Source organism: Pseudochaenichthys georgianus, chromosome 19 (genome assembly GCF_902827115.2).
Source record: "Pseudochaenichthys georgianus chromosome 19, fPseGeo1.2, whole genome shotgun sequence".
NCBI lineage: Eukaryota > Metazoa > Chordata > Actinopteri > Perciformes > Channichthyidae > Pseudochaenichthys > Pseudochaenichthys georgianus.
This window is the reverse complement of record NC_047521.1, coordinates 13602396-13616869: the sequence shown is the minus strand read 5'-3', so window position 1 is coordinate 13616869 and position 14474 is coordinate 13602396. Positions and strand designations below refer to the sequence as shown.

General features: G+C 42.0%; 1 protein-coding gene across 1 annotated transcript; it reads right to left on the bottom strand.

Annotated features, from left to right (window-relative positions):
• Positions 1-153: 153 nt before the first annotated feature.
• cyth1b (cytohesin 1b) lies at positions 154-13866 on the bottom strand. Its single transcript, XM_071206730.1, is given in 15 exon segments — positions 154-159; positions 504-610; positions 613-658; positions 1031-1102; positions 1205-1281; positions 2541-2564; positions 2567-2651; positions 3015-3144; positions 3146-3161; positions 3248-3441; positions 3933-4051; positions 4278-4344; positions 4677-4741; positions 9087-9169; positions 13723-13866. Coding segments are annotated over 15 exon segments (1119 nt in total). The 5' UTR covers positions 13751-13866.
• Between the last annotated feature and the right edge of the window lie 608 nt (positions 13867-14474).

Genomic DNA, 14474 nt, shown 5'->3' with positions numbered 1-14474 from the left:
AATATTAACTTGCCTAACTACATATAATGTTTCTTAGTGCCTCTGTAGTAGAGCCTTGCTGTACCACAGCAGACCACACAGTGTATAAAGGGGGTACAGCACTGCAGAAGGTCCCAAAGGAGATAAAGACAGAGGACAGAGAGCACTGTCCTATCATCTCTAGATGGGGAGAGAAACGTTAAACACAAGGTCAAACCTGGTAGAGAGAGGTGTCGGTACGAGGGGGACAGAGGAAGAGCTTTAAAAAGCAAACTTTCTCTCCGTCAGGTCCACATTCAGTGGGTTAGCAGGAGGAGGAGTTTTCAGGTCCACAGTGTTTCATCCTCGCAGCGCTACAGCCCCTTTCAGAGAGACGACACTTTCTTTTTCCGGGGCAGCCAGCATCTCGTAGAACGGGTCTTTGCTGATGGCGGCTCTGCAGGAGGAGAAGGAAGGAGGGTTCGATACGAGACAGTAACAGTGATCCGCTGCAAGGACAAAGCGAGAGCTGAAGTGCCACTCACTTGATGCTGTTGATTCCACTCGTCCTTCTCCTCTGGCGGTCGGGCGGAGATCCTGTAGAAAGTGTGGTTTCCCTCCACCACGCGGCCGTCTGCCTCCGTCTTGCAGGCTTGATCACCTGATCTCTGTGGTCGGAGACGAACAGCTCGAAGCAGTTCTGGAGAACAGCACGACGAGATGAGTCAAGGAAGGAGCACAAACACTCATTCAAATACAAATAGATTTCCTGATGACAAATCATATATATAAAAAGAATACATGGAACAAATCTTTAAATTATTGATTTATAAACTGGAAAAAAACTGACACTTTACTATATTTAAATCCATCAGTCCGGACATTATATGTGCATTTGAAGAAAGATCGACATATTTTGAGAGCGTCACCAAATGATAGCTGCATTTTTATCCTGCACCATCTTGTTTTATGGTAGTTTTACTTTTCTGACACAAAGATCTGATTTGGAGGGTGAACCAGCAGAAAAGTTTAATCATACGACAAAATGCATCACAAAGAGAAGATAGTTTACCGGTTTCTTGGAGTCATCGACTTCTCTGATACTCAGATTCTCCAGTGGAATAATTCCTCTGGGTTCTTTATCCTTGGAAACAAAAGAGATGAGGAGAATACATCGTCGGTCCTGTTGAAGCCTTCATACAGCATTTATCTCTTCTCTTATAAAAGCCAAGCGGTAATTACTTACAGTCGTGTACTCAAAGTAGTAGAGGCAGTTATCTGTGAGAATGAACCAGCGTCTCTTCCAGGTCTTAACTCGCCCTCCTGAGGACAGATTACAGGTGAGCTCTGACTGCAGTGAAGACATAACATTTTATTTGCTGAAGCAGAAAGCTGAACTTCATACAGCAGCGAGTCTGAAGCACAGTGACGGCACACATCAGCAGTTAAATATAGAGCGGAACTCATCGTGGAGGGTTAGAACTTGGGTCAGTGGCCAGCAGTTAGAAACAGATGTGAAATCACTTCTTTTCACATCTGGGCTTATAGGCATAGTTTGTGAGTTTTGAACTGGGGGTGTATGAGGTTCTTCTCCATATCATCAGTGTATGGATGTCAACAGGGCCCCATTCATACAGAAGCTGAGACATGTACTGCTGTGGAAAGGGATCATATTTAAGCCAACTAAAAGACAGGCCTACCTTGAAAAATAATCGTGTATGCCATGTTCAGAATCATTTCTTTGATCCACCTTGCCGCCAGACAGCCCTTACCGACGGGGAAATAAAGCCTTCATACCCAGTTATGCTCTGTTCAAAGCTGCCAGACAACATTGGCAAAAACAGTCATTCTACCTCGCGAGAACAAGGGAGTTGCTGTTCTGACTCAATCCTTTAATTTGTTTGTTGTTGTGAATGACTTTGGGTTGAGTTCAGCTTCAACAAAGTCAGAAATAACATCTACAAACTAAGTGATCGTGGCAGACGGAGAATAATGGTGTGTTTCTTGGAGAACTGTTTTCAACAATTGAGTCTGGTTGCTTTGGAGAGAACGGCTTCAGTCCCCCGTCAGAGCGGGCTGTCTGATGGAAAGGTAAAGATATTATAAATATGTTGTACACTAAAATAAATAGCTTTTCGTTTAGAGAAGGCTAAAATGCAGGACATTTCTCAGCCCCTGTGCCGGTCTCTAAACAAGCAGCTGACACAACCCCACTTCAAATGGCAAACCATCTTTTTTAAAGAATACAGCCCAAGAGGTTTTTTTCTTTAATCTTAATCTAATTGTGCCAGTGTGGGTCGAAGCAAGGAGGAGGAGGAGGAGGGGGGGGGGGGGGGGGGGGGGGGGCTCAGAAGCAAAGCAGTGTCATTAAAGCTGAGGGGTTTAAAAGGTACATACCTCCTGGAATCAAAAACACATGAAGACAAACAAACAAAAACACATCCACAAATTAATATGACAAAAATACAAACAACTCTTCCTGCTCATCTGCCGTTACAGATCCAGTTCACTAGAGGGCCTCACAGGGACTAACAGCAGTATGATTTCATGAATTGCACACGTTCCACACCACATGCACTAACCGAGCTTGAGCAGCCATCCTTCTCGTCGGGGTTGAAGAAGGTGTGTGTGAGGTCGTTCCCATCATCCTCTGGGATCTTAAAGGGTTCGTTCTTGATGCTGTCGAACAAGTTCTACAGAGACGATGAGCAGATATGGGATGTTAACATTTATCTCCCCAGCTTTAGTTACTTTGCATTCTCAGAGTAATGATAGAGAATATAATCAGTTCAATGTATTATGTGTTTCTATGGATTAAGCGCCTCTGCAGAACATAATGGAATTACAATTAGCCACCCCTTTACCAGTTGCATCATCAGCAGTGTTTACACAGTAAGAAGACCGAACATCAAGTGGACGACAGTGTGATTTGGCACAATGCATGTTTTTTTTTGTTTTGGTATTATTTTTTTCTGCATTTAAACCGAGTAAACTTTGTCTGTCCGAATATACTGGAGGGGAACATTGTTCAAACGTGTAAATACACCGCCTCTCACCCTGAGCAGCTCCTCCGGCAGGTCTCCTCCATCATTGATGCCTCTGTTCATGGCCGTGAACCTCTGGACCGAGGGCTTGTCCTTCACGTTGGGGTTGTGTAGACTGGTGTTCAACATATCACAGCGAAAGACACACGTAACAGGTATCTGTAGAAGAAGACTCAATCAGTGTGTGTTCTTTTTCAGGACTTTACCTATAGTCAGATTTGTTGGTATGACATCGATCTGCCAACCTGTGCTCTGGAACACTCCGGGGTTACAGCGGCAGTATCTGAGGGCGAACGCCTCCATCATGCGGTCGATCTTCTGAGCCTCGCCGGGCAGCCTGAAGCTCCACAGGAACTGTCTGAGGGCCTGCACCAGGTTCAGGTCTGAGAACTCGTGCAGCTCCAGGAAGGCGTGCAGGACCTCGATGTTGAAGTCATCTCTGCAACACCACACACACACCACACACAACCACCACACACACACACACACACCCACACACACACACACACACACACCACACACACACACACACACACACCACACACACACACACCCACACACCACACACACACCACACACACACCACACACCCACACATCATAGCTGAATGCAGCTCTGTTTTAGCTGTGTGTGTCAAAATTTATGAGATGTGACGAATCATATTAACGGATGATCTTTTAGAACTGCAATGCAACATGAGCTTATTAAATCATATTCAGATTACCAATAGCATATTGATAAGCTCCTGATTTGTCCTCAATAATGCTGAACGTGTACAAACATGGGCAGCTCTAGAAGAAACCCTGAAATAACAAGGAGCAAGGTTTTCTGTCTTTTAGTAACCCTAACCCCGTTTTTTGTACTCAGACATTTTGACTTCGTCTCAGTAGGACAAGCACAAATGTAAATATTAAACATCATGACACTTACCTCTCCCCTAGGTAGTCTCCAATAGCGGTCTTATTAAGCCCCTCCCCCTTGTAGAGAAACTGGGCGATGTCATCGCTGGTGTTTTTCAAAAGGGAGCTGTCAATCAAGAAACGAATCCCCTGAGGCAGAAAAGAAACCCAGTCTGAACATCGTTCACAAAGAATAAATACATTGAATAAGAATATTATGGTGTCCAGTGAGGAACAAAAAAGTGAACACATACAGTGTATTACCAATTTTTATTTGACCAACTTTCGTCCTTTTTTTGTGTTTTTATTTTGTAAACTAAATATCTTTGGGGTTTTTCGGTAAAACAAGATTGTTAAAGATGCCAATCATTCTCACCTTCTTCGGGTCCATGTTGAACTTCTTTCGGCCCATGGCCATCTGTTTATTCCTCTGCATGCTTTTCCTAAAAACAAATGAAAAGAGCCCGAACTAAATACATGGATTTGTCAAATTGACCAAAAAAGAAAATAGACGGCAGTTTTGATAATCATTTAATTTATTAAGAAAAATGGCAAACATTCACAGTTTTTAGTTTCTCAAATGTGAGGATTTGCTGCTTTTCAGTTCTACATCATAGTAAACTGTATATTGTTCAACTTAATAAAGCGCATTCTGTTTTGAGCGTCAGGCAGATCCTGTCCCTCTCTCTGTCCCTCTCTCTGAGTGCACTTCCACTAAAACAAAGGCTGAGGACCCCAGCTGCCCACGCACAGGAATGGTTAAGAGACACTTTACCTCTCTTCACTCTGGCCCAGGCTTTCAATCTCATTGGTCACCTCTGCTATCTCATCCTTCAGCCTCTGAGAGCAGACAGACAGAGAGGAGGGTTATGAAATATAAAGCAGGAAACAGACGTGCATACATGTGATGTGTGTGTGATGTGCGACCCTTCACATGAACCTCTGGAGATGCTTTGATCTCACCGGCAGCACAATCATTACACACGGTCATCTGTTCCTGCTACTTCTCACTGCACATGCAACATTCAGACCGGCTCTTCTCACAGACATGAACCCAGAAAGAGGAACCCGACTCACTCTCAGACTCATTACTACCTCTCTGCAGGGAGCTCTGTGGAACACCGCCCTCTGCAGAAAATCCTCTCTGGGGAGCTGTAGCACCTGTTCTGGGGTCAGCGGCGACTCGCTTCCCTCGCTCCCTCCTCTTCCCCCAGTGCTGACCCAGATTTATCACCCTGCCTCCCCCCCCGATGCCCTCCGCAGGCTGTTTGAGAGCCACACTGCTGGGGAAGGAGGGGAACATGCAGGATCAAAGACTTTGACTGGCTTAGTGTAGCTGCAGCGGACAACAGAGGTTTGTAGGAGTAAAAAAAAAAAAAAGAGGCGAGAAACAGATTGAAAACCCTGAGCCCAGAAAAGATAATGAACTAAGATAATTAAAGAAAAAAAGAAGGCAGACAAGGCCGGAGTCTCTGGTTGGAGCTCTTATTATCTACAGCTATCTGCGAGTGTGTGAAAGAAAGGGTAAATAACTGGATTCCTACATGTGCGTTTCCATGGTTACACCCCCCTCATAGACGAAGAGCGTCCTCCGTCTCCATTACTGGAATATTTCATGGCTCATTACCCATCAGCCCCCCCAGGGCAACACAGGGCGGGGCTTAGAGAAAAGGAAAGCGCCGTACGAGTCCACCTCGGTAATAAACTCCATCAATCAGTCGCACAGCGTCGCTGCCGGGAGCCATGTTTGTCTTTCTAGTGTGTGTGTTTGTTTTGGATGCATGAACATCTCATAGATATCCACCGGTGATATCGGTAATGAGCTACCTCCGTGCCTTACCACAGCATCTGGCACTAATATCGGATAGGGCTAACCATGTTAAATTGTTTAATGAGCATTTTGTGTCCTGTGGCTCTCCGTTTAATTCTGTTTCTAATTCTGCTTCTGTGAACACCACAGTCGGTGACTCAGAACAACGTGGGTCTGGAAAACCCTTTCAGTTTAACTCCTTTTACTGTTGATGTTGTTCGTGAAGTCTTAACCAAGCTAGATCCTAAAAAGCCGGCTGGTCCGGACAAACGTAGAACTTTTCTTTTTAAAGATAGCTGCAGATTTTATATTGCTCCACCTCTTACTACTCTTTTAACCTCTCCCTCAGCACGAACAAAATCCCAAAAGTATGGAAGTCAGCGTATGTCCTGCCACTACTAAAAGGAGGGGAGGCCACCTTATTAAACAATTATAGACCCATCTCTAAATTGTCAGTTCTGGCTAAGGTTCTTGAACGCCTTGTGAGTGGACAGGTAAAGGAGTTTTTATGTACAAATGACATCCTGTCTAAACATCAGTCAGGGCTTCAGAAAGCAACACAGCACCATCACTGCCACGATGAAAGTGGTAAATGATATTACGAGTATTTTAGATAATAAGCAGAGTTGTGCAGCTCTATTTGTTGACCTATCCAAAGCTTTTGATACCGTCGATTATCGCATCTTAAAGCAGAGGCTGGTCAGTGTTGGCATATCCAGCCATGCAGTGGGGTGGTTTGTGAACTACCTCTCTGAAAGGTCACAATGTGTTCAGTTTGATGGACTGTCTTCTGAGTGGTTAAACATTTCTAATGGTGTTCCACAAGGTTCTGTTTTAGGTCCGCTATTATTCTCTATATTAATAGTTTAGGTGAAAATGTCGAAGGAGCAACCTTACATTTCTATGCGGACGATACAGTTATGTATTGTGCAGGTCCCTCGATTAACGAGGCTGTTGTTAAATTACAGGCTGTTTTTAACATTATTCAGGCTCAGCTCTCTGAACTTAAGCTTCTTTTAAATGTGATAAAACCAAGGTAATGCTCTTTTCTAAAGCTAAAGATAAAAATACACCGGAGACTGCTTTGGATATTGTAACTACGCAAGGAATACAACTTGAAGTGGTTACCCGTTACAAATTCCTGGGTATCTGGCTTGATGATTGTCTCACTTTAAATTTCATGTAAATAAACCTGAGGGTTAGGCTAGGTTTCTTTTACAGAAATAAGTCCTGTTTTCTCGCTTGAGGCCAGGAAAAGGCTAGTCACTGTGACCTTTTTACCTGTGCTGGACTATGGGGATCTGGTCTATATGAATGCACCTGCCAATTACCTGAGCAAGTTAGATGCTGCGTATCACAGTGCACTGAGATTTTGACAAATTGTAAAGCACTTACGCATCACTGTACCCTGTATACCAAGGCGGTTTTGCCATCACTTACTGTACGGAGGCTCAGTCACTGGTACTTTTTCATTTACAAAGCCATGTTGGATAAACTACCATCTTATACCATCTCCCTGATCTCTCTGCGAATTGAAAGTACTTATTGCCTGAGATCGCATGCTGTGGTTTTATTAAATGTGCCAAGTGCTAGGACTGTCTTAGGGAAGAAAGCTTTTAGATGTGCAGCTCCACTAACTTGGAACAGTCTGCAAAAAGAATGGAAAAATTACCAAGCTAGTACCACTACAAGTTTTTAAAGCTCGGTTGGATGCTACACAATCAGATGCTGTTGGTACCTGTACATGTGGTTAAATATGTAAATTGTAATCCCTGTACATTTTGCTGTATGATGTCCTTTTGTTGTTTATGTTTTTATGTCTTCTTGTGGAACCTACTGCTGCAGGTCTCCCTTGAAAAAGAGATCATTGATCTCAATGGGATTTTACCTGGATAAATAAAGGTTAACAACAACAACATAGATCAAAATATGTAGTAATTTTATAATCAATTCATCTATAATGTATTTACTCTACTAGTCGTTTTAATATTTGTTCTATAAAATGAAAAGAACATTGCTGAAGAAGCCGATGTTAATGTCATCAAGTGCTTTACCAACAGACCAAAACATGTTCACTTTATTATTACATAAGACCATTTATTAACAACTCCAACTAAGGACTTTTGGAAGATTTGAGCTTGAAACTGACTCGTGGAACTATGATAGCAGTAGATATTGTTCCCAGTCATTTATCTAGTTATGGTCAAAAACCTTTATGTTGATAAAAGTCATTATTGGTTTTATACAATGTCTTGTTAATCACGATAAGACCTAATATTCAATGTAATCTTGGCAAAACAATGAACCCAGATAAAGAGCTGACACTCATTTATCAAAGGTTGAAGGGGGGGCTGAGGCAGGGGGGTCAAACTGTCCCTCCAGGCAGAAAGTGCTACACACACACACACACACCACACACACACACACACACACACACACACACACACACACACACACACACACACACACACACACACACACACCCACACACACACACACACCACACACACACACACCACACACACACACACACACACACACACACACACACACACACACACACACACACACACACACACACACACACACACACAGCACACCACACACACACACACACACACACACACACACACACACACACACACCACACACACACACACACACACACACACACACACAACACTAGTTTCATTCTTCTTGAATTTCTACACAGTAACTCTCCGGTGTTCATACGCCTATACCCCCATCCAAAAACACATATACACACACCGTTCTAGACCTAGAGGTACGCATCTACTCAGGACACCGAGATAATAAAGAAATACTGGAACAATGTGATGTTGAGACAAAACAATTGTAAAGCAAACAATGGAAATACTCTCACTAAATGTCCTTAAGTACTCTAATTAAGTGAAAGTACTTTCCACCACTGCCAAATTCCCTTTGGTTTAATGTTCCTTCCACACAGCTTACAATGTAAAAAGGTTGGGGACCAATTTATAAACAAAAGGGACGAAGACAAATTCCCATATCATGTTTGCCCTGGTAAGAACCTCACCTCGAGCGATAGAACTACTAACAAAGAACTGCTGACAGAGCACTTATATACTAATAAAGGGACTGGCTTATCTAAAGCCAGTTGAGTAGCACTTGAAATACTTGGCTCTATGAAACCTGATGTACTTATATGATTCTGTTTTCTTCAAGGTTGTGTCTTCCTGGTCGAATGTACTTATTGTAAGTCGCTTTGGATAAAAGCGTCAGCTAAATGCAATGTAATGTAATGTAATAAAAGAAAGCATTTTGTCCAAAGAGTAATAAATAAGGACTGATGACAGGTTGGACCGGCTGAGAGAAGTGTGTGTTATTAGTTACCTGTATGTCGTGCAGTAGTTCCTCTTTCCTGCGGCGGATGCTTTCCAGCTCCTTTCTCTCCTCTGGACTGAGGTCATCAGGCACTGGGGGAGAAAGGACATGAAGCACTCAAATACAAAGATCAAATGTTGACAGACACACACGAAGGAGAGAGACATCAGAGTCCCCACTGCTCTCTGATATATAATGACCCCCAGCATCAGAACCCACGGGGGGGGGGGGGGGGTAATCCATCCTCTTGCTCTTAATACTGATGCACACACATGGTGATGGGGACATTTTGGTGGAAATGGTGTTTTTCCATATGTTAGCAATGTAAGGTTATTGACAGAAAACATGGGGCATTTGAACATAAGTACTTTTTTGGACTGTAAGATTGCAAAAAATACATTATTTCAATATGTTTAACCTTTGTCAGCTTGTATTAACTGAATGACAGGTTATGCAAACACAATCTCCATTACAGCTGTTTGTTGCAAAGTACAACATATTTCTGTGGTTTCTTTATTTAAAAGAAAGCACATTTTGAAGGCAGGGGTTAACAGTTTTGTTAATTAACTCATGTGGCCAATTACTCGTTTGTTCTATGAAGTCTTATGAAAAACAATGAAAATGTCCATCACAGTTTCTCAAAGTCCGAGAGGATGTCTTTAAATGTATAGAACATCAGAGTGTAATATGATCTAAGAGAATAGAAGTTTCTGATAAGCTCAAATGTCCACTCCGCCTTAAATGTAATACACCGCCTCAACTGAACAAGTGTGCACTTTGATAGAGCAGAAGTTCATGTGCCTACGGCCACACATGATATCTGCAGCGGAACGATAAGAGAGGGAGGGAAATGGGAGGCCGTCAGTCACGGTGACTTCTGGTTTTTCTCAAGATATTTCAACATAAAAAAGGGAAATCATGGAGAATATTTACACTGAATCTGTTCTGCAAACATCAAAGCCCTGCACTGTTAACTACTGTCCGTATCCACCATGTTTCTCATCAGTGACAACAGCTTAAGAAAAGAAAGAGTATTTACTGCAGGCTAGCAAGGAGCCACGGAGGACGTAGCTGCTGCTGCTGCGTGTCAGCCTGAGGGACTCCGGGGAACTGCTCATTGCCATCATCACAAAGTTACTCTGTGTCAACAAAGACCATTCATGTTGTTTTTGTACAATGTAATGGTTTTAGTGATTACAAACGATATATTATAATTCTAAAATAAATATGTCAAGTTTTCATTGGCCAAATACATTTAATTTCTAAATGTAATAAACTGCAAGAATGTTTGTCCATTATCTAAATTGTTCTAATGTAGATTAGCATTCTGTCTATCAACGAGTAAACTAATTGACCTATTTTTTAGCTTTACAAATGATTTATTATAAACCTCTTAAATCCTTCTCCCAACATGCAGACACGTCTGATTGATTCACACACACACACACACACACACACACACACACACACAACACACACACACACACACACACACACACACCACACACACACACACACACACACACCACACACACACACACACACACACACACACACACACACACACCACACACACACACACACACACACACACACACACACACACACACACACACACACACACACACACACACACACACACACACACACACACACACACACACACACACACACACACACACACACACACACACACACACACACCACACACACACACACACACACACACACACACACACACACACACACACACACACACACACACACACACACACACACACACACACACACAATTATAAACCTGATTACTATAATAACTTAGTCAGAGGCAGTGAAACTTACATTCACTCACTTCCTCTGTCTGGCTTTTCATTCATAGAGGAAATAAGAGCAAAATGGATTCATGACTCCTGATAGAACTACTCCTCTCCACAACATCCTACTATTAAGCAAACAAACACACACATTCTGACATAAACAACTAAATAAACCAGCGGCTGTGCAGTCTGGAGGTCAGAGAGTGTTGGTGTTGCCAAGTAATGGGACACCTTGTCGTAGCAATGCCTCTGATGACCAGCTGCTCTGGACAACCGACATATCCAGGCTTAAAGTTCACTCTATTCGTGACCCTCCACGCTCTACCCTGTAAGTCATGCAGCTTGTTACATCCTCAGTGAGAACAAACAAATCATCAAAACAACTAAAACCACATGTCTTTTTCTGGCAAGGTTTCTGGCTCTCATAACTGTTTCTCAGGAATACCTGACAACACACTCATGCACACTCATTCAGCCAAGTTTCTGAAAAATAGATCAAAAGCAGTAGTTGTGATGACGCGCTGTCTGAACACCTACACATTTGTTTCATAATCCGGAGGTTCATACCAGAGAAAGCGTCGGTCTGTCTGCAGCCGAGTAGCTTCACAGCCAGTCTCGACAGTCCCCGTGCTCCCAGTGCCGCTGACAACCACGTTTGTTTCTCACTGCCGCTTGTTTCATAGAGTCCACAAGACAATCCGTGTCACCAATCCCAGCACAAACTGCCCGTTTCCTGCAGTCCAACAATAATCCAGTCCTGCCCGAGCCCTCCAATCCCAATTTCAATCCTGTGTTCGTCTGGTCCAGCCGCCCGGCTCCTTAATCCTCAAGCTCTCATTCCAGCAGAGGGGAGAGGAGGGGAGCAGGCCTGCAGCTAAATGAGGATGAGGACAAGTGTGTTTGGGAGTGTGTGTGTGTGTGTGTGTGTGTGTGTGTGTGTGTGTGTGTGTGTGTGTGTGTGTGTGTGTGTGTGTGAATGTGTGTATGTGTGTATGTGTGTATGTGTGTGTGCGTGTGTGCGTGTGAACTCTCATCACTTTCCCCCACCTCCCTCTGGCCATTTTGACTCCTCCCTCTGATAAAGTCAAAAGGGTGCCAAAAAATACATACAAAAATATATGATATATATGCTATATATAGTTCATTTTTAAAATAAATATAATAATTAGAAAATTCTCATAAATAATTTGAAAAAAATATGAAAGAAAAGTTATTATGTGCTAAATATTTTTTTAAATAAAATAAATAAATATATTTAATAATAATAATAAATTACATTTTTTAACTAGAGCGCTTTTACAGGTGCTCAAAGCGCTTTACAATTGCATATTACACATATTAGACATGTAAATGTCAATACTGTGGACAAGTTTAACAAGTAAATGCGGAAAAAATATAAATTCTTCGATTATTCTTTTTAATGAATCCCTCCCTGAGCAGAGCATCAAAGAGTCTCCCCACTGGTGTTCCACCCAGAGGACACGGACGTGGGGAGGTGCAGTTTTTCGTCTTTGAAACACTGTTCACTCAAAAAACGAGGATTGGAATATATGATTTGCATCTCCTGCTCACCATCAACAAGAAATAACCGCAACACAACCGCTCTATGTTCTGGCAGGATTGAATCATTCTTACATCTTAAATCCTTAATTCCCTACTTTTCTTCTGGAATAGATCACACACCAACAACAGCTCCCTCACTGGGTTGTCTTTCCGCCACAGGATTGCAGCTGACCCAGGGCTCAAGGCAAATCAGTTATGACTAGAAAACTAACTGTGTGTTTACTGTTCACAAGGCAATACTTGTCCATTTCAGTGTTCAGTTCACAAGGCCCTAATTGTGCATTTCAAGGTTTCCCGGCCCCGAGGATAACCAGATCAAGAGTGATATAGTGCTGCGGTTATGGTAAACTCCCTAGTGACGGATCGCATTCACACAGCCAGAAAGAGAGAGAAGAGGGAGAGAAACACGTCCCTGAAACACAGAGGGAGTGACGCTAAATATGACAACTTGAACTGCTCTCCAAGTGTGGTGAAGTGCATTACAGTTACTAACAAAAATTGAACTACTAATATTAATGCCTGAAAATAAATCCATACTGCTGGTCACTCTGATCCTTATTTGACAGCAGCTACCAACCTGACTATACAATGTATGTTATTGATAGTCCATCTCATACAATTGACTGAACAGAATGAGTCATCCTAATTTAAATCACATATAGTAATCGGTTTTGTTAGGCTTTTCCCCAGCTGTAAATTACCTCATTGTAGAGCATTTCCCGTGGGAGCTCTCAGTCTGTCAGAGGAAGCATTAGTGCAGCTGTGAGGATTTATAATCCAAGAAAACATTGTTACGTTATGGTAGAACATTTGCCCTCTCTGTATTGACCTTTTTGTGTCCAACACTTTGGTCACAGTTTGGGGAAATTATTAGAGAAGTCCGATTTCAGAGAGCACTTCCTCTATTTGCAACCAACAAATGGGCACATTGATTGTACTATTTATAGACACATGATGAACTATAAAGTGCTGCACAATAAATACAACCCCCATGAGGTCTGGCCTAAATCCAGATTAATAATAATGGATCCCTTGTGCCAGTTAATAAAGACTGCCTAAGAGCATTAACAAATCAGTCAAATGAGGACCTGTTGATATCTCTCTGCTGACAGGAAAGTAAATGCAATTTTTTAAAAATAATTACCCGGTATTTACAAAAAGTAACGTAAGGTGCTTTCAGTTACGATGTTAAATAAAGTTACGTTAGCTAACCTGGTTAGCCTCTAGGTTAGCTAGCTCACATTAACCAACGAAAGCCCACTTACCAACTCCGTCTTCGGAATTCAAAACCATGTCTGTGCTCTTGTTCCACGCTTGCCTGGAGAACAGCGCTTAAATCAGTCACTTTAAATCAACTTTAAAGGTCGAGGGTGTCTGTATTTCCTCACTCGGTTACCGTTACACTGGCAGTTAATGACAACTGTACAGACAGCCGGTGTTGGGGCAGGATGACGTAGGCGCGGTTTCCACCGCAGCAGCCAATCAGAGAGCAGAAAAAAAGAAACAAACATCCATCTATCTATCTATCTATCTATCTATCTATCTATCTATCTATCTATCTATCTATCTATCTATCAGAAATCTACTCAATTTATGTGTCTGGCTAACTTAAATTCAGAATTATGATGTATTTTTCTTTTTCTAATTACATTAAATTCTATTACATGATATTTTATTATTTGAAATAAGATATGAAAAGAAAGAAAAATAAGGCCATACTAACTCCCTTTTAACTCAATAACTTACTGTAATTAGTTTTGACCTACATTACTGTTAATGGCACTTAAAGTCGTAATCTTGACAAATAATAAGAAATGTGTAAATCGTCAAAATCACGATTTACTGTGTTTGGATGAGGTAGGAGATACTAAGTCTTGAGCCAGTAAATGACTGTCCCAAGTTTGACTCACTATTATAAATCATTATTTTGTCTGTAGTGGATGCATTAATATTTCATATTTTTCCAAGTGTGTCATTCTGACATTTAAACAATTTTTATTTTATGACTGAAGCAGTT